Source organism: Mobula hypostoma, chromosome 11 (assembly GCF_963921235.1).
Source record: "Mobula hypostoma chromosome 11, sMobHyp1.1, whole genome shotgun sequence".
In the NCBI taxonomy this organism is placed as follows: Eukaryota; Metazoa; Chordata; class Chondrichthyes; order Myliobatiformes; family Myliobatidae; genus Mobula; species Mobula hypostoma.
In genome coordinates, this window is record NC_086107.1 from 98233913 (window position 1) to 98251869 (window position 17957).

The following is a 17957-nucleotide window of genomic DNA, read 5'->3' on the forward strand; positions in this document are numbered from 1 at the left end:
AGTAGGGGTGATGGGCTTGAGTAAATAAGTAAGGCATCACACGTGGGCGGCAGGAGATAAAGAATTAAAATAGTGCAGGAATAGAAAAAGAGGAAGGGCAGAGAGGTGTGGATATTTAGTCACTGGAACAGATCAGAATCACTGATTTTACAGTATGTTGTGAAATTTGTTATTTTGTGGCAGCAGTACAGAGCAAACTGTAAAAACTATAAATTACAATAATAAATACATATTTTAAACAATTAATTAAATAAATACAGCAAAAATAGTGAGGTAGTGTTCATGAGATGGCACGTTCGGAAATCTGATGGCAGAGGGGAAGAAGCTGTTCCTAAAACATTGAGTGTGTGTCTTCAGGCTCCTGTACCTCCTCCATGATGGCAGTAGTTAGAAGAGAGCATGTCCTGGGTGACGGGGGCCTTAATGACAGATGCCAGCTTTTTCAGGCATCACCTTTTGAAAACGTCCTCAATGTTGGGGTGTAAACCCTTTCGCCTTGTGGGTCCATTCTACCATCCCATATGCCTAACCCCCTCCCAACACCTGCTGTTGACAGGAAATCTGCTGATCCTGAGTTTAAAATTCATTAAGTGTCAAAGAAATACAAGGCAGATGGAATTTAACCCTGATGTGTGAGGTAATACATTTTGGGATAGGACATTCACAATGAATTGTATGTTCCAGTGTGTATAGGGAGACAGAGGGGCCATCGTGTACACCTACAGGTTCCTAGAGCTGGGGGCACAGGTAGGTAAGGTGGCGAAAGAGGCAAGAAAAGGGAGGATGCTTGCCTTCATTGGATATGAAATACAAGAAGTCACAATACAACTCTGTAAGCCCACGGCTGGAGCCAATTTGGTCACTACACTATAGGAGGGACATGAATACATTGAGAGGGTGCAGAGGAGATCTACCAGGATGTTACTTGGGATGAAAAGTGTCAGTTACGAGGAGAGACTGGATAGGCTGGCTTTGTTTTCCTTTAGGCTGAGAGGGGCATAGAGAAGATGGACAGTGAGAAACTTTCTCCCATAACATTGAAAACCAGAAGGCATAGGATTAAGGCAAGGAGTAAGAGGGGATCTGACAGGGGGAAAAATCGGTTAGGACGATGAGATCAGCTTCTGGCAAATGGGGTTAGTATGGATGGGCTGAAGGACCTGTTTTTGAATAAGATGGGAGAATTAGAATCAGAGAGTTACACCTCAGGACAAGTGAGAAGCTGGTTGAATCTGAGGGAGGGTGAGAGGGGCGACAGTCAGTGGAGAGGCACAGAAGGCCCAGGCGAATTCACTGGACCGGCGCCACGGGGTACCAAGTGTGAGGACAGAGGTGACCAGTTCAAGAATGCTGAGAGTAAAGAGCTCAGAGAGGAAGAGAATGTGCGCACGCCGCGGCGTCCCGGACTGTCAGACTCTATTCACCGCTCCTCCCAGACCTGTCGCGCCCGAGTCCCCTCCAGGCACGCTTTCTCTCGGCTTCACGGCCCCACCTTCCCCGTCAGATTAGCCGCGGCGTGGGGAATCCCCGTGGCACATGCGCATTCCTCTGGCACACCTTCAGCAAGCCCTAGATATAAGCGAGCCGGAGGAAGCGGGAGCTGAGGCTAACGCTGCTGGTAGAGAGAGATAGAGGAGCACACAGGCGCAGTCACTGTCAGAGAGACACAGACACAGAGAGAGGGGAAAACGGACAGAGAGGGACAGGCACAGAGGTACAGTCGCAGAAAGAGAAATACAGAGAAAAGAGAGTCACAGAGAGGTAAAAAAGGTGGGAGAGAGAGAAACACACACACAGAGTGTAGCAGAGATACATTGAGGTACAGTGTGCAGCGCACACATAGAAACACAGACGCATACACACACGGAGGCATACAGAGTACAGCACAGACGCAGCGGGTCTGGTACACGCAGTTACACGCAGTGACACCCAGGCACGGAACGGACAGTCGGGACCAGTGTCCGGAGCAAGAGCGCGCTCCGTGGATATAACGTGCAGAGGGAGCCGGCGGCAGCCCGGGGCGATGAGCCGGTCAGGCGCTGCGCTGTGAGCGGGACCGAGGGCTGACCATGAATTTGGGCATCGCACTGCTCACCTTGTGGCACCTGTGGCTGGAGACCGAGGTGAGAGCAGGAGGTGGAGAGGAGTGGGGCGATGGGGAGGGGAGCTGGGGTCGAGGTCAGGATGCAAGTGCGTGCGGGTGGGGTGAGTCAGGCGCCGGGTGGTCCATGTTTGACCCGGGCTGGACCGCGAGGAGTTCGGTCATCGGGGATATGTCATTTACCCCTAGTAGAAGGCCATTCGGCCCGGTGAGACTATACTAGGTCTCTGAACAAACCCATTCCCAGTAATTCTCCCTGTATTCGATTCAATTCATATTGCTACCGCCTCACCCCAACACCCTACAGCGGCCAAGTAATCGGGGGGGGGGGGTGCTGGAGCGTGGAAGGAAACGATATCATAACTTTGTGGGTCACCCGCAGCCCCAGGATGATCTCCACCACCACCTTGACGGTAGCTGTCTAGGGACAATTAAATATTTGCTCGGTCTGTGAAGCCCACGTCCTTTGAATGAATTATAAGGGAGAGCTTGCAAACTCCACACGGACGGTACCAGAAGCTGGGGTCGACCTGGCGTTGCCGGCTATTCCAGTGGCCCGTGGGGGGTGGGGGGGTTGATGATTGGACTCCTTTCACCGCTCGTGGTGGGGGGTGGTGAGAGCCGGGAGTGGGTACTTTGGGACCTTGCCTCACCACGCGTGTTTCCTCGCCTCCCGCAGGGTGACTGGATCCCTCCTGAACACGGACACCGGAGCTTCCTCTTCCATCCGACACTGGGTAAGTGATTCCAGCGGTGCCCTGCAGGGGCTGGGAGCGGGGCGCGGGCACTGAGGAACGGGAGGAAGGTGGTGCTGCGGTGGAGGAGACTCCACAGCTGCCTGGCAGAATATATCCACGGGGCTGTGACAGCGGAGTGGAGTCGCTGGGCAAACAGCCAAGTTCTAGACTATAGCTCCAGGGGCAAGAGTTCAAATCTCACTGGTGACGACAGTAGCTGGGGACCTTCAATTTAAGTAATTAATTAAAACTAGGAGTGGGGGGGGGGGAAGGCTAGCAGGAGTAAGTCCAAATCTATTGGAAGCACGAGACTGCAAATACTGCAATCTGGAGCATCTGAAGGGACTGGGTGGGTCGAGCAGCATCTGTGGGCAGAGGGGAATGGTCGCAATTTCATGTGGAAATCTTTCATCAGGCAGACTATAGTACAGTACTGGATTGTGTACACGAAAAAATCCACCTGATTCCTTTCGTCTTTCAACTTCCAGACCCGCAAACGTGGTTAAATGTAAAAAAAAACAAAGTGCTGGAGGAACTCAACAGGTCAATAGGTTTTTAGTGTTTGTTGCTCCAGACTTCCAGCATCTGCAGAACATCTTGTGTTTAATATTCCACAGGTCAGGCAGCAAAAAGCAGTCGATAGTTCAGGCGGGTGACCCTGAGCCCAAAACTCCTTCTACAGGTGCTGCTTGTCCTACCACGTGTCCGCAGCGTTCCCCTGATTTTGTTTCGGGTTTCTGACATCTGCGGGTTTTTAGCATTTTTTTTATATAAAGAAAGAAATCCAACTGAAGGGTCGTTTCTCCTCAGTTTGGCAGTAAGGGTCAGCGGTGCCAGAGGTCACCATGTCCTGTGAATTAATTAAAAGCAATATGGTGGGTCTGGATCACTTTAGAGCAGAGATGCAGTGCGTGAAGCATATTGGTGGACAATGGTAACCGAAGATTAGCATTGAAACCTACAGTACAGTGCATTGTTCCCATCAAATCTACTCAGCAAGGACTGTTCAGAGTCGCCGTGCCTGCGACAGCCCTAACCATATGTCTTCGGAATGTGGGATGAACCCGGAGCACCCGGCGGAAACCCATGCTGTCGCGGGCAGACCGAAGCGGGATTGAACCCAGGTTGTTGGCACTGGTAGTGTTATGTGAACCACTCCACTGCATTGCTGTGCGGTCCTGGGGCATCACTCATGTTGCCCGTTCCACCGCTGGCATTTAGGACGGCAATGAAGCTCCTCCGTCCCTGATGGTGGTCAGGGCTTCCTTCATCGTGTCAGTAGCTCGGTTTTCACTGTCAGTCATGCAAGTCCCGGGTGGAGACCCAGGAATACTGTCCCACGCAGATATAGAAGGATTCTTCGTTTTTGTTTCCATAACAGTTTTTGTTTCACCAGTCAGGGTTGTTAGCCCTGAGCTGACCCCTGAACCTGGAGGATTAGTGGACCACTCTTAGTCTGGCCTCTACCCTTCAACCGCTTTGGGATGGGTGACCATACTAAGAGCCAAAGCACGAGGCCCTGACTCCAGCCAACATAACTCCCCAGGTCATTGAGGTACATGAGCCTCCAAACCCTACTGCAAGGTTGTGGTCCTCTTGTGGATCCTGTGGAATTAGGGTGATAATTTTGCTGGCTTAAGGTGTTCTGTAGGTAGGGTCAGAGGTGCGATCCCTCCTCTCTGCAGCCAGGGCCCACTGTCCCCTTCATACCCAACGGTAACCATGGAAGGAATAGCTGACAAGATCTGCACTACTTGTTCAGGTCACGACTCTGCTGGGAAGGGGACACCATGCGCTCCCTGGGCTTTGTGAGTGGGAAGGTGGGGAAGGCAGGAGGTTTCAGAAGAGATTCCTGTCGTGTAGAGTTGCAGTGAGAGTGGATAAAGGTGAGAGGAGATGTGCACGTGAAAGGGGTGAGAATAAGCTTGCCATTGCAGCTCCTGGCATGGCAGCTGGAATTGCAGAGTTTTTTGTGGTCTGTGTTTTGAGATCAAGAGGCGGCGCTGAGGTGTGTACACGGGTCAGGACCTCCTCTACTCCCCATGCTACGAGCGCTCCTGAATGCATTTTTTTTTTTGAGTTCCATAATGACATTTCAATTCTTGCCTGTTATGTCTGCCAGCTATTGCAACCTCAGTTCAGTTGCTATCTAAGAAAGCCCAGTGTTTCCTGGAATTGTCTAGAAGTCCAAACGACTTTGGCGAGGTTCCACTGCCTCCTTACAGTCTAACAGCGCGGCATCACGTGAGGCAGCCGGGCTGCCCATGTTTCTGGGTTTTGTCCCACCATTGTTAAATGCCAGTCTCTCTCTTGTTTTTCAAATACAATGAATCTGCTTCTAAATATAGGCGCACTGTTTTAACATTCCAACTGTCCTGACCAGGATGGAATTTGTCGAATAGTTTCCTGAGAGTTTGTGTTTGCGATTGTCTGAAACATTTCAAATGAACAAAGTTTCTTTCTTTTGCCCGCGGGTCTGACCTTCACATTAACATTTCTACTTCGTAAATGTGACACGATTAACATTTCAGTCCGCTCGATCCTTTCTCCGTGCTCTTAACCCTTGTGAGGCCGGAGTGACACACCCATTCTATGTGGAGCTGGATCTATGATGCGTGTTTAATGGGAGGGGATCATGCTTTCACCTGGGGTTTCCCAACCCTTTTTATGCCATGGACCCCCTACCATTAACTGAGGGGTCTGAGGACCCCTTCACTTTAAACGAATCACAGTTCTGTCACTTTGTGCACCAGCAGTTTTAAATAGTTCTCCATCAGGGGCTCTGTCCCTGATCCCTGTCAGGCCCCCACCTCTACTTGGCGCTTATTTAATATTTTAGAAATGCAGTGACCTGTGCCTCCCACCCATTTAACACCAGCCTAATCACAGGCTAACTTGCACTGGCCAATCAACCTGGCACGTCTTCTAACTGTGTGTGCCTGCTGGAAGAAGGATCTCAGGGTTGTGTGTGGTGACATGTATGTACTCTGATAGTAAATTTTACTTTGAACTTTGAATTGTGGGAGGAAAGGGGAGTATCCGGAGGAAACCCTAGTACGTTCTCCCGGTGAACTGCGAGCTCCTTGCGGACAGCATCGGAATCAAACTCTGAACTCCAGGACGCCGTGAGCTGTAATTATGTCACGCTAACTGCCACTGTGGTGCCCAGTACTGTACCGTAGTACTGTCCTTAAACCTATCCGGACCAAAATTTTGTTCACCCGTCCTAATATTTCTCCCTCACCTCTTTGTTAAAAATACTCCTAAGACAGAACTTTGGACTCGGTTGTGTCAGAAGTTTTATAGGAACTGGGTCGATTATAGTGCCAGTGGATGACCGTTCCCCTCCCATTGTCTCCTGATCCCCATCCTGCGCCTGTGTCACACTGACATTTCCAGAGTGCAATTCGCTCTGGTGTGGAATATTTGCTGGCTGGATCCACCCCCCCCTCCCCCCCCCCACAACCAACCTGTAATCCCCTCATCTGAGGCAGGCATCCCCTGGGATTTGGCCCCTAGGTTCCTGGTAAGAATTTATTTTGACCAACTTTGCAACTTCCTTTGTGAGCTGATGAGAGAGAAAATTGATGTTTGTTGAAACATCCTGATTACAGGCCAAGGGGACAGGTGTTTAAATTCAGAAAGAGTAACAAGGTATTACCAGTGTCATACATTCCATGGACTGGGTGATCATTAGAGAGAATGTTTGTATAGGAGATATTGAAATTGAGCAGGAGGAGGAGGAGGAATCTTCCCACATTCAGAGCTGTGAGACTGTGGTGTCTATCACCAGGTTCGTGACTGAAGCAAAGTTGCTGCCAAAATCAATGATTGGATTTGATTGTTGGATCAGGGAAGGAGAATGGAATGGATAGAAAGGCAGAGCTTGTAAACGTTCCCTCAACTCGCTGTTTTTGAGGAACAGCAAAAAAAATCCTGCAGATGCCAGAATACTGAAATAAAAGCAAAAAGAGCTGGAAATAATCAGTGGATTAGGCAGGTTTAGAGTTTCAGGTGGATGAGCTTTCAAGTCAACACAGTACTGATGAGAACTCACATTTTAACCTGTTACTCTGTCCGCAGATGCTGCCTGATCCCCTGAGAGTTTCCATTGAGCTCTGTTGCCCAAGGAAACAATTCTGCTCTGTTTTTTCCTATAACCGGCTCTCAGGATCTCTCCACCTGAAAGCTCGAACCTTGTCTTTTGATTGAAGACTTGCACTGAGACAGGTAGATTTTTGTTTGGTGGATAGTACAGATCACGTCTGATGGGCTGAGTGGCCACAGCTGGGACAACACTACAACAGAGAGGCAACAGCAGCGTGAAGTTGGTGCATCCCTCTGCCTGACGTGCCGGTGCCTGCCGCTGTCAGTGGTTCCCAGGTTAAATGAGGTATTGGATGACTCCTGGCGGACAACATTTTGGGAACCGGGCCACGTTGACAACCCCAGTCAGGTCCCTAATCCCATTCGGTATTCAGCTGCTGACCCAAGATGTGTGATCTCTCCAAAGCCATGTCATTATGGAGGTAAAATGAGTTATCCCTGGCATTTCACACTTTTTATCCCTCTGGAGGAAGATGTGTATTAAATGATCTGGATTCAGTGGAAGGCTGTTACTGATAGTGACTTCAAGACACCAGCTGTGGTAACCAACTCCTGGGCCAGCACACTCTGGTAATTGGATCACGAAGAGGCTGGAATTAGCTCTGGAAGTCAGCTACGGAAACTTTTCTCACGGGCTTCGGACATTGCCTTCGTGAGCACCTCTCCACTTCTTAACCTGCAGCTGTTCCCTCAACCTTGTGGCATGAGCCCTGGAATTTTCAACTTTCAGATGCTCTTAAAGCTCTCACTTTCTTATCTCCATGCCAAAGCAAAGGGCAATGAGATATGAATGGGAGGTGGCCATTCAACCCCTCTGATCTATCACAGGAGGCGACCACTCAACTCCTCTGATCTATTACAGAGCCCTCAACCCTTTGGAAATGGCCTGTGTGGCCGACCTTCATTACTTTCGTCAGCTTTCCTGCATTAACTCCCACAGGCAGTTAAGAAAATTAGAACTAGCAGGCAAAAAATGAGGTGCAGGAGGAACTCGGTGAGTCAGGCAGCTCCAGGGGAGGGAAATGGAGAGTTAACATCCGGAATAAAATATAACACCATTCCGCTTTTCTAATTTGAAGGACGAGGTGAAAATAATTTGCGTTAGTCTACAACTGACCTGAAAAGTGAATAACTTTTTAATATATAATTTCTAGACTGGTGTGGATGGTAACCAGCTTGTGTTTGGTTTCAGACACGGACATCAATAATTCTGACGACCTTGATTTGGTGTCTGTAAACGAAGGTGATCGTGCGAAAGTGGTGCGTGTGACCCGTAGTACAGGTAAGGGGTGTTTCTGTAACAATTGCCTAGGGCCATATTTACTTATTTGGCAATTCAACACGGTGTAGGCCATTCCATGCATTCCACAGGGAATTCGTCATGGAACAGTGCCGGAATTCAACTCTTAAACTCCGGAACGCCCTGATCTGTGATGGGGTCACGCAAACCGCCAGGCCGCTGCGGTGCGTTTTGGCAAACGTTTCCAGTCTATCGTTACCTGGCCAGGGTGACCAGTGGCCCAAGCGGAGGCTGTGATGCTTGCCGCATGAGTAGTTCGTCAGGGTCCCAGGGGTGCTGGGGTACTAGTAGTCAGGGTCAGGCGGGAGTGCGGTCATCAGGAAGAAGGCATTTAAAGAGGAAATTCCCATGATTGGGGCTTTGATACCTGGAAACATGGCCACCAGTTGGCTAGCATGTAGCAGTTAGTATGATGCTAACCCAGCGTAGGGTAGTCCAGAATTCAGTCCAGAGTTCAATCCCGGGGCGGTCCCATAAGGATCTTGTGCGTCCTTCCCGCTGGTTTTCCCCAAGTGCCCTGGTTTCCTTCCACAGTCCAAAGATGTACGGGATAGATTAATTAGTCATTGCAAAAAAAGAAAAAGGGAACACCTCTTTTCCCCTTATTAGGGATTGAGAGAGCCTTTGTGGTATGTCAAATTACCGGGTGAACGAGTAATCTTTGGACTGCTGCGAGTCTGTGTCTTTATTGATGGTTGAGTGCTTGGTGGAGGGTGCTGATGCTTTTTTGCTGGTGGGGGAGAGGGGGTGTTGCTTTACTGCTGCTTATGTGTGGGGGGGAGCTGGGGGGGACTTGGGGGTTTAACATTTAACTGTCATTCATTCTTTGGGGCACTCCTCTGTTTTTGTGGATATTTGTGAAGAAAAAGAATTTCAGGATGTATATTGTATACGTTTCTCTGGCATTAAATGTACCTATTGAAACCTATTAAATTGTCCTGTGATTAGCTTAGGGGTGATCAGGGCTGTAAGGTTGCTGGGGCAGTGTGACTCAGAGGGGTGGAAGCACCTACTTCACGCTGCATCGCTAGATAGGTAGTAAGAGGTCGGGAGGAAAGCAACACGGAAATATTAGAGAGGGTCATAAGCAGGATGCGGTTAACACGCGAGGAGTGGGAGGAATCTGAGGGTTTGAAAGAATGGGAGTCTGCGGACAGAGGTGTAAGTAACTGGGGGTTGATTGATCCTAATCCATGCCAACTCATCTCCATCCACACCCACTTGGGTTTAGTGATTCACAGTGCTGACGTTTGTCGCATGTCCCTAATTTCCCCTGAATGAGGGGGAGGCGAAGTGTCAACCACATTATGGGCCTGGAGTTATCGACCAGCTCGCTATCTGACAGACGTTAGTCATGAGCCACACTGGTTTTTCCAGCATCGATCTCTTGGGTTTCTGGTCACTGGTACCAAGTTAGTTTGCAGTTAGTCGACTCCAACCATCCCAAATTTAGCTGCAAAGGTGGGACTTCAACTTGTGCTCCGGACTGTTTCCATTGTGAGTCCATTAACAGTCCCTATGTCGTGTCCCCAGTCTCCAGTTAAAATATTCCTTTTCATAGACCGCTCCCCTCCTGTCCTCGCCCCTCCCCTGCAACCCCTCCCATAGACACCCCAAGCTCTGGTGTATCAGTGCCATCCCGGTGGTACCTGAAGCCAGGGGCTGCCACAACACCTTCATCCTCTCACCTTAATGACTGTAAGCTAGGGCTTCTCATCCTGTGGTCCATGGACCCCTTGCTTAATGGCATTGGTCCATGGCATTAAAAATGTTGGGAGCTCCTGGTCTAAGCTGACAGGGTCAAATGTCCATGCCTGCCCTGACCTTCCCTCTTTTTGATTTCAGAATCAGGTTTATTATCATAAGGCATAGGAGCAGAATTAGACCACTCAGCCCATCGAGTCTGTTCCACCATTCAATCATGGTTGATTTATTTTCCATTTCGACCCCATTCTCCAGCTTTTAGCACCCTTGACAGTCAAGAACCTATCAACATCTGCTTTAAATATACCTAAAAAATTGGCCATAAATTCCACAGATTCACCACCCTTTGGCTAAAGAAATTCCTCCTCGCTGTTCTAAAGGGACATCTTTCTATCATGGTCCTAGACTCTCCCACAATTGGAAATATCCTCTCCACATACCCAGTCCTTTCAATATTCGACAGGCTTCAATGAGATCTCCCCTCATTCTTCTAAACTCCAGCGAGTACAGGCCCGGAGCCCTCGATCACTCCTATAGGTAGATATTAACGTATGTTAACCCTTTCATTCCCAAGGTCACAGTCATACATTGTGAAATTTGTTTTGTAGCGGCAGTACAATGCGAACCATAAAAATGACTATAAACTGCCAGATTATTAGCGCAAGATACTGAGGTGATGTTCATGGACGGTTCAGAAAAATGATGATGAAGGGGGAAGAAGCTGTCCTTAAAATGTTCTTAAACCTCCATGTCTCTTCCTGATGAAGAGGAGATGTCCCAGGTGAAGGTGGTGTTGTCATGGTGCTCAGTGAGGCAGTGTGGGGGTGGGGGGTCAGCCTGCCTTGTCCAATTGAGGGAGGGGGAGAGTGCCTCAGGCCCAGCTGACTGGTGACCCTGTCCACCCATTCCTGTCTCCGCCAGAGGTGGAAATGGCCAAGCCAGCCGAGTGCAAGGTCCGGCCGGAGGTGGTGGAGATAACGCGGGGCATGGTGGACCCCACCAGGGCCAACTTCTACCTGTGGCCGAGCTGCGTGGAGGTCCAGCGCTGCTCGGGCTGCTGTAACTCCAGGATCTACAAGTGCCAGCCCACCCAGGTACAGAAGCGACGAGTGAAGGTGAGGATTGGCTGTGGGGGTGAGGGCTGGGCTCCATTGGTGGCGGGATGCTGGGGGGGCTGGGCGGCCAAAGATCTGTGCACCTGGGGTGTTACATCATGTGCTGGGATTTGTTGGTGCGCTGGGGCTTTGTGGAGGATTCTGGACGTCGAGGGCTTGGCTGGGAGGAGGGTAGTGTGGTAGAGATTCAGTGGTGGCAATAATAATTATTATCACCGACCTACAAATGTCATTTATTGTTTTGTGCTAGTGGTACAACACAAGATATAAAATTATGTGAAGATGCAATACAAGTAAACAGTGAAGAAGAGGAATAGTGAGAAAGTATTCATGGTTACAGGGACCATTAAGAAATCTGATAGTGGAGGAGAGGCTTTTCCTAAATCACTTCGTGTGTGGCATTGGGCTCAAATGTGCTGATGACACAAAAATAGGTGAAAGAGCAAGCAACATTGGGGACGTTCACATTCTGCAACCGGATATTGATCAGTAGTTTGAGTGGGTGAGAAGTTTAAATTAGGAAACGGAGGTCATATGCTTCAGTACCAGGAACCTCGGCACAGACGTCAAAATGGAAAGAGATGTTAGATTAACAAAGTACAAAGATCCGTATCTTACTGCGAGAAGTTTGAAATTGGGGAGTATTGTTACAAGAGTACATTTGTTGATAGAATGGTCACAGCCAAAGTATTGTTCATGGTTCTGGTCATCTTATTTAAGAGGCAGACCAAAAGAGATTCACTTGGCTAATTCCTGATCTATCAGGAGTGATAAGAAGAAATTAGAAACCTATTCTTTAGCATTTACGAAAATAAGAGGTGTTCTTACTGAAAAATGAAATCTTAAGGGAGCACAACATTAGTGGGAGGATCACAAGTGAAAAAATCTGCTGATGATTGAAGTCCAAAGCAACATACACACAAAGACACACTCAAAATGCTGGAGGAACTCAGCAGGCCAGGCTATGGAAAAGAGTAAACAGTCCATGTTTTGGGCAAAGACCCTTCATCAGGACTGGAAAGGAAGGGGAGAAGTCAGAATAAGAAGGCGGGGGGAGGGGAGAAAGAAGTACAAGGTGACAGGTGAGACCGGAAGAGGGGAAAGTGAAGAGCTGGGAAGTTGATTGGTGAAAGAGATAAAGGGCTGGAGAAGGGGGAATCTGATGGGAGAGGACAGAAGGCCATGGCAGAAAGGGAAGGGGGAGGAGCAGCAGGAGGAGATTGGGCAGGTAAGGAGGTTAGTTGTGAGAAGGGACGGAGGCATTTGCTGGAAGTTTGAGAAGTCAATGTTCATGCCATCAGGTTGGAGGGTACCCAGATGGAATATAAGGTGTTGCTCCTCCAACCTGAGTGTGGCCTCATTGCGACAGTAGAGGAGGCCATGGACTGACATATCGGAATGGGAAGTAGAGTTAAATTGGGGTGGCCACCAGGAGATCCCGCTTTTTCTGGATCTCATGGGACAAGGTAAGGGGATAGGGACAGTCTTAAACTGTTGTGCAGGGATTTCTTCTCGGATTGGCGGTGAACCTCTGGAAGGTCCTATCTCTAAGATTTGCAGAAGTGAGATCGTCACCACCTCAAAAGGGAAGTGGATTGTTGTTTTATGGAAGATCAAATACTTAAGGGCTTTGAGGAAACGTCCCAGAAGTGGAGATGGAGTCTAGGACAGATTATTCAAAATCAGATTTAATATCACCGGCATATGTTGTGAAATTTGCAACTTTATGGCAGAAGAACAATGAACTACATGATAAATAAATATAGAGAAAAACCTGAATTACATTACGTGTGTGTATATGTATGTATACTTTTTTAATAGCTAAGTTAAAATAAGTAATGCAAAAAAAAAAATTTTTTTTTAAAATAGTGAGGTAATGTCTATGGGTCCATTCAGAAATCAGATGACAGAGGGGAAGAAGCTGTTCCTGAATCGCTGAGTGTGAGCCTTCAGGCCCCTGTACCTCCTTCCTGATGGTAACAATAAAAAGAGACCATGTCCTGGGTGGTGGTGGACCCTAATAATGGACACCACCTTTCTCAGGTACCATTTCTTGGCAGTGTCTAGGATACTACAGAGGCCAGTATCCATGATGGAGCTGAATAATTTTACAAGATTCTGCAACTTATTTCAATCTTGTGCTGTAGCCCCCCCCCCCACCCCCATACCAGATGGTGATGCAGCCTGTCACAATGCTCTCCATGGTACATATGATCCTATTGAATGGTGGGATAGGTTTGAAGGGCTGAATGGCCGACTGCTGCTCCAAGTCCTTGTGTGCGCTGACAGTTGGGGAGCTGTGACCCAGACAAGTGCCTCTGTGGCTCCCTCACCTCTTGGCCCTCCCCGATCAGCTATCTAAAAATAGCCCGAGCTAAATGTGCACGTGGGTCAGAGGTCAGTCCTACTGGCCCAGGAAATTCCCAGCATTTTTCCACAATTAATCAACGAGGGTTGGCGGGGAGGGCTGAGACTGGGGGCTGGCACTGTGAGTGAGTGAGTGTCGTTTATCGAGCTGTGCTGAATGGGTTGGGCTCAGTCTACATTCATGGCAAAGGTGTGCCTTGCTCCTAAAGTTTTTGGACAAAGGTCCTCAGGATGAAATTTCTTGTAGACTTTCAGCCATGGATGGGCAAGCTTGCTGTGTGCTCAGACTGGGCGACAACCCTGCTTGAATTGTCCTTGCATCCCTCAGGTCAGGAAGCAGGTGTACCGGCGGAAGAGCAGCGTGATCAAGATGGTGGAGGTGGTGTTACTCGATCACGTGGCGTGCAAGTGCATGACTGCAGCTCAGTCTGCAGACTCTCAGGGGAGAGAAGGTGAGCATCCAACAATCTCAACTTACACCCAGTCTCTGCAACCGAGGATCTGTAGTTAGAGGGTTCAGTAGGGGGATAGATGATGGGTCCTTGAGTTATGTTTGGTTCACCAACGGACATCTGCCAAGAGTCTGTGTTTTCCAGCTTAGACGACCGCATCCTGTTTTATCTCTGGGCAATAGGTGTCAGAGGTGGGTTGGAATTACTTGAGTGTTTGGGAGGATCACAAGTTGACCTGTGTTTGGCTGGTGGGTGCCTGGCGTTGGCCAGTGGTCATCTCGTGTTGAGCTTTGGTTTGGTCCATGGGTGGTTGGGGCTTGGTCTGTGGGCATCTAGGGTTTGGCTAGTCAGTATCTGGGTTGCAGTTGCTCTAGCCACGAAGCCAGGAGTCTTCCCTCTTCCTAGTAAATGTAGGTTCGGTGAGTTGGACCAGTTGCTCAGAGGGGGCTTTTGCAGATTTGGAGTCTGACGCACATCTCTTCCCGTCAGGGTCCTTGGTCTCTCAAGCGCCCACCGTAGTCCGGGCCCGCAAGTACCTCAGCAAAAAGCGGAAACATCGGACATCCAAACACATTGCTGGGGAGGAAGGATTCCACCAAACATAGCAAGCCTCGAGATTCAGGTGGGGAGCTCTGAGCACCACACTCTCCCTCTCTGGACAAGGGGGATGGTGAGTGAATGGGGCTTGGGGACGGAATGCCCAAAGGTCTGAATTGTGCCACGTGAAAGCAGCTTCCATCATCAAAGACCCCCAGCATCCAGACCTGCCCCTTTTCTCACTACTACCATCACTGGGTGGAGAAACGTCTCTACCAAAGGAGGTTTAAGGTGCTCCTTCCCTCTGCTAGCCTGCAGGTCACCCTTGGGCAAGGTGTAACAGCTGCCTAACCCCCCCCCCCGCCATCCTGATCGGGGTCACGTGGAGCAGGAGGTGGATGGTCGTATGAGCAGCTGGTGCATATTACAAGTCCTAGTTGTGCGACCACTGACAGCAAGCAGACCATTTCTGAAGAGTATTGATACTGGCTGGCATCACTGCTCAGAAGAAAGCAATGGCAAAAAAACTTCTATGGAAAAATTTGCTGAGAAAGACCATGATCACCCATGTCTTATGATATGGTACATAACAAACAAAAAACCACTACTACTGGCGGCCTAGGTCCTAAACCACCAGGTTCAGGAACAGTTATTACCCTTCAACTGTCAGGTTGCTGAACTAGTATGGTTAACCACTAAGAACTGCTTCAATGAACTACAGATTCACTTTTAAGAACTTTTTATGTCTCATGTTCTGTGTATGATTTTTGATTACATAGTTTTGTCTTTTCTATATTGTGTTTACTAGTCTTTGTATCTTGTTTTTATAAAATTCTATTGTATTTCCTTGTTCCCTGTAATTACTGCAATGAAACAAATCTCAGTAGCATTTTGTAATGGGTACTTGGATAGTAAACTTACTTTGAAGTTTTGAACAGTGGGAGGGAGGAAAGTCAGTCATACAGCATGAAAGCAAGCCCCTCGGCCCATCTTGTCTATGCTGACCAGGATTCCCTTCCAAGCGAATCCCATTTGCCCATATTTGGCCCATGTCCCTCTAAACCAAATGTCCCAATTTCGGTCTGTGGACCCCTTGGTAGGGGATCCTTGACATAAAGGTTGAGAACCCCAGCTCTGAGCCTTTCCTATCCATGTCAAGAGCCTTTTAAATGTTGTTAATGTACCTACCTTAACCCACTTCCACCGGCAGCTTCTTTCATACACTGTCCACACTTTACGTGACAACATTACCCAGGCTCTTGTTAACTTTCTCCCTCTCATCTTAAATCTATCCTCTCTAGTTCTAGATTCCCTAACCCTGGGGATAAAGACTGTGTTCATTAACTCTCTCTGTACCCTTTATGATTTTGTACATCTCATTCTCAAAGTTCAAAGTAAATTTATTATCAAAGTGCATGTATGACGTCATATACAACCCTGAGATTCAACTTTGTGCACGCACACTCCATAAAGAAAAAAATAATAAATAAGCAGTAAATATTGAGAATATGGGATGAAGAGTTCTTGAAAGTGAGCCTGTAAATTGTGGGAACAATTCAGAGATGGGGCAGGTGAAACTGAGTGAAGTTATGAAGTTATCAAGAGCCTGATGATTGAGGGGTAATCATCTGAACCTGGTGGTGTGGGTCCTGGGGCTCCCGTAACACCTTCTTGGTGGCACCAGCGAGAAGAGAGCACGTCCTGGGCGGCGGGGTCCCTTGTGATGGGTGGCGCTTTTTTCTGTGACAGCACCCCATGTAAGTGTGCTCGATGGCGGGGAGAGCTCTACCCGTGATGCCCTGAACAGCATCCACGGCCTTCTGTAGGATTTTCCGTTCAAACCGATGGAAGAAGCTCCAACCCGCGCAAGCTCTCTGTGTCTCACTCCGGGCTAGTGGATCTCCCGTACACTCTTTCCATCTCAGAGCGTGGACTGGGGCTGGGGCAGGCGGGAGAGAGTGTGGAGGGTTCGGCAAGCAGCTTGAGCGGAGTTTCAGTGGTAAGGCACTCATTCTTCCCGGTTTCTTTCTCTCTCTGTAGATATCTTCTCCGACGATGTGATGCTGCATTTCCAAGGCAGACCTGCTTTACGCAGCCAACGGGAAATAATACGACGCCCTCTGGGAACAACGTGCTTTTTGTGTAAAGGGACGAATCCAACACCACTGTGCACTAAAGACCAAAATATTGACTTTCAGCAAATGTTTTCTAAGTAACGACCACTGGATTTTATTGAGCAAAGACTGGAGCCAAACGGCATTGTGTTGTCCGTAGGGCTGAGGCAAGCTGGCTTCTGCTGGAGACCGTTTTCAGACTTAGCTCTTTGCACTGTATATTGTGCTTTTCTGTGTTAATGTTTGACATTTAATATTCGTTTCTGTGGGCTGACTGAAGAGAACAGGAGGCCCGTCCTCCTGCTACTGGCTGGCTTTGCCAGTTCGTGTGGTATTTCGAGAGGTGCTCTGGCAGATCCTTTCCGGCAGATTCCAGACCGGTCAGGAGCCCCTCTCCAAAGGCAACCGCACAGATCCCAGGTTCCCTCGGGATTGGAGCCTCCTCTCCCCCCGGACAGAGATGGAGCCCAGCTCCCTGCTCCCCCTATCCCTGACTGGGAATGTGTCGGCTCGGTTCTGTGACTCTCTGCCCCGACTCCTGGGCTTATGATGTGTCAGCGTTAAACGGGTCGGGGACGGAGCCAGAGAGAGTGAGCCCGAGGCGGGGGTGGGGGGGGGGTGGTTGCTGCCACGTTCTCCATCCGACTGCCGCCGCCTCCTCCTGCTTGTTTACGCACTTCAGGGACCGGAGACCCGCCGGTGCTACAGCCGGTGCAGGAGGCAACACTGGGGCAGACCGCGGAGATCGATCGCTGTTCAATTGAGATCGCAGGTGGTGCCTGGATCAAGGTCAATGATGCAGAGAGGATTGCTAGGTTACTGCTGTAAATATTGAATCTCAACTGTTTTTAAAGTTAAACATAGACTAATTATTTATATATTTAAAGTTGTAAAAGTTTCTATGAAGTATAATAAACGGCTGTTTGTGGTAATGGCTGATCCTGTGAAACCAGGTGTGGGTGAGTCACGCATTCCAGCCACAGGGACTCGCGAATGTGCATGGGGATATTTGGACGCTGATTCACGTTGCTAATTGTCTTAATTTGCTGCTGATAACCAGAGGCTTGTGTGCCGATAAGGAGGACTTTCCCCTCTCTGATGCAATGTCTGTTGTCCCCTTCCCTGCACAACACAATCGCCAGATGGTGCGGGTCTGACATTTGCCTCGCTGACTGCCAGGTGCGATTGTGCGCAGGTAGCAACAGGCTGCCGGGTGACCGCCCGCACTTCACTCAGGCAGTTTGGGTGGGACAAACAGCGAGCCGTGGCCGTGGCTCTGACACACACTGCGGAAGAATCTGGGTTCTGTACCGAACCGGGACTGACCACGCACCCCCCCCCCCCGGGTTTGTTCAGCGGGGCGAAACGACGGAATCTGCTCGCCGTTCTTCAGAGTCGAAGCCTGCTGATAGCAGGGAAAGAG

General features: G+C 49.1%; 1 protein-coding gene across 4 annotated transcripts; it reads left to right on the plus strand.

Annotated features, from left to right (window-relative positions):
• The first annotated feature begins 1569 nt into the window (after window positions 1–1569).
• On the plus strand, window positions 1570–17474 carry LOC134354372 (platelet-derived growth factor subunit B-like). Of its 4 annotated transcripts, none has more exons than XM_063063340.1 (7): window positions 1577–2123; window positions 2781–2838; window positions 8138–8227; window positions 10871–11043; window positions 13760–13883; window positions 14373–14505; window positions 16461–16599. In XM_063063340.1, the coding sequence occupies exons 1-6, from the start codon at window positions 2070–2072 to the stop codon at window positions 14486–14488; spliced, it is 615 nt and encodes a 204-aa protein (XP_062919410.1). In that variant the 5' UTR covers window positions 1577–2069; the 3' UTR covers window positions 14489–14505; window positions 16461–16599. The 4 variants fall into 4 exon arrangements, with proteins under 4 accessions (XP_062919408.1, XP_062919407.1, XP_062919410.1 ...); XM_063063339.1 differs by having other exon boundaries at window positions 1581–2123; window positions 10871–11064; XM_063063338.1 differs by lacking the exon at window positions 14373–14505 and having other exon boundaries at window positions 1570–2123; window positions 16461–17474.
• The last annotated feature ends 483 nt before the right edge of the window (window positions 17475–17957 follow it).

What these genes read in the sequence shown, in the direction of transcription:
- LOC134354372 (XM_063063337.1), top strand. Translation starts at nt 2,070, where the DNA reads ATGAATTTGGGCATCGCACTGCTCACCTTGTGGCACCTGTGGCTGGAG. An exon ending in GCGTGTGACCCGTAGTACAG is followed by an intron (nt 8,228 to 10,870) that starts GTAAGGGGTGTT and finishes TGTCTCCGCCAG; the next exon opens with AGGTGGAAATGGCCAAGCCA. An exon ending in TACAGAAGCGACGAGTGAAG is followed by an intron (nt 11,065 to 13,759) that starts GTGAGGATTGGC and finishes TGCATCCCTCAG; the next exon opens with GTCAGGAAGCAGGTGTACCG.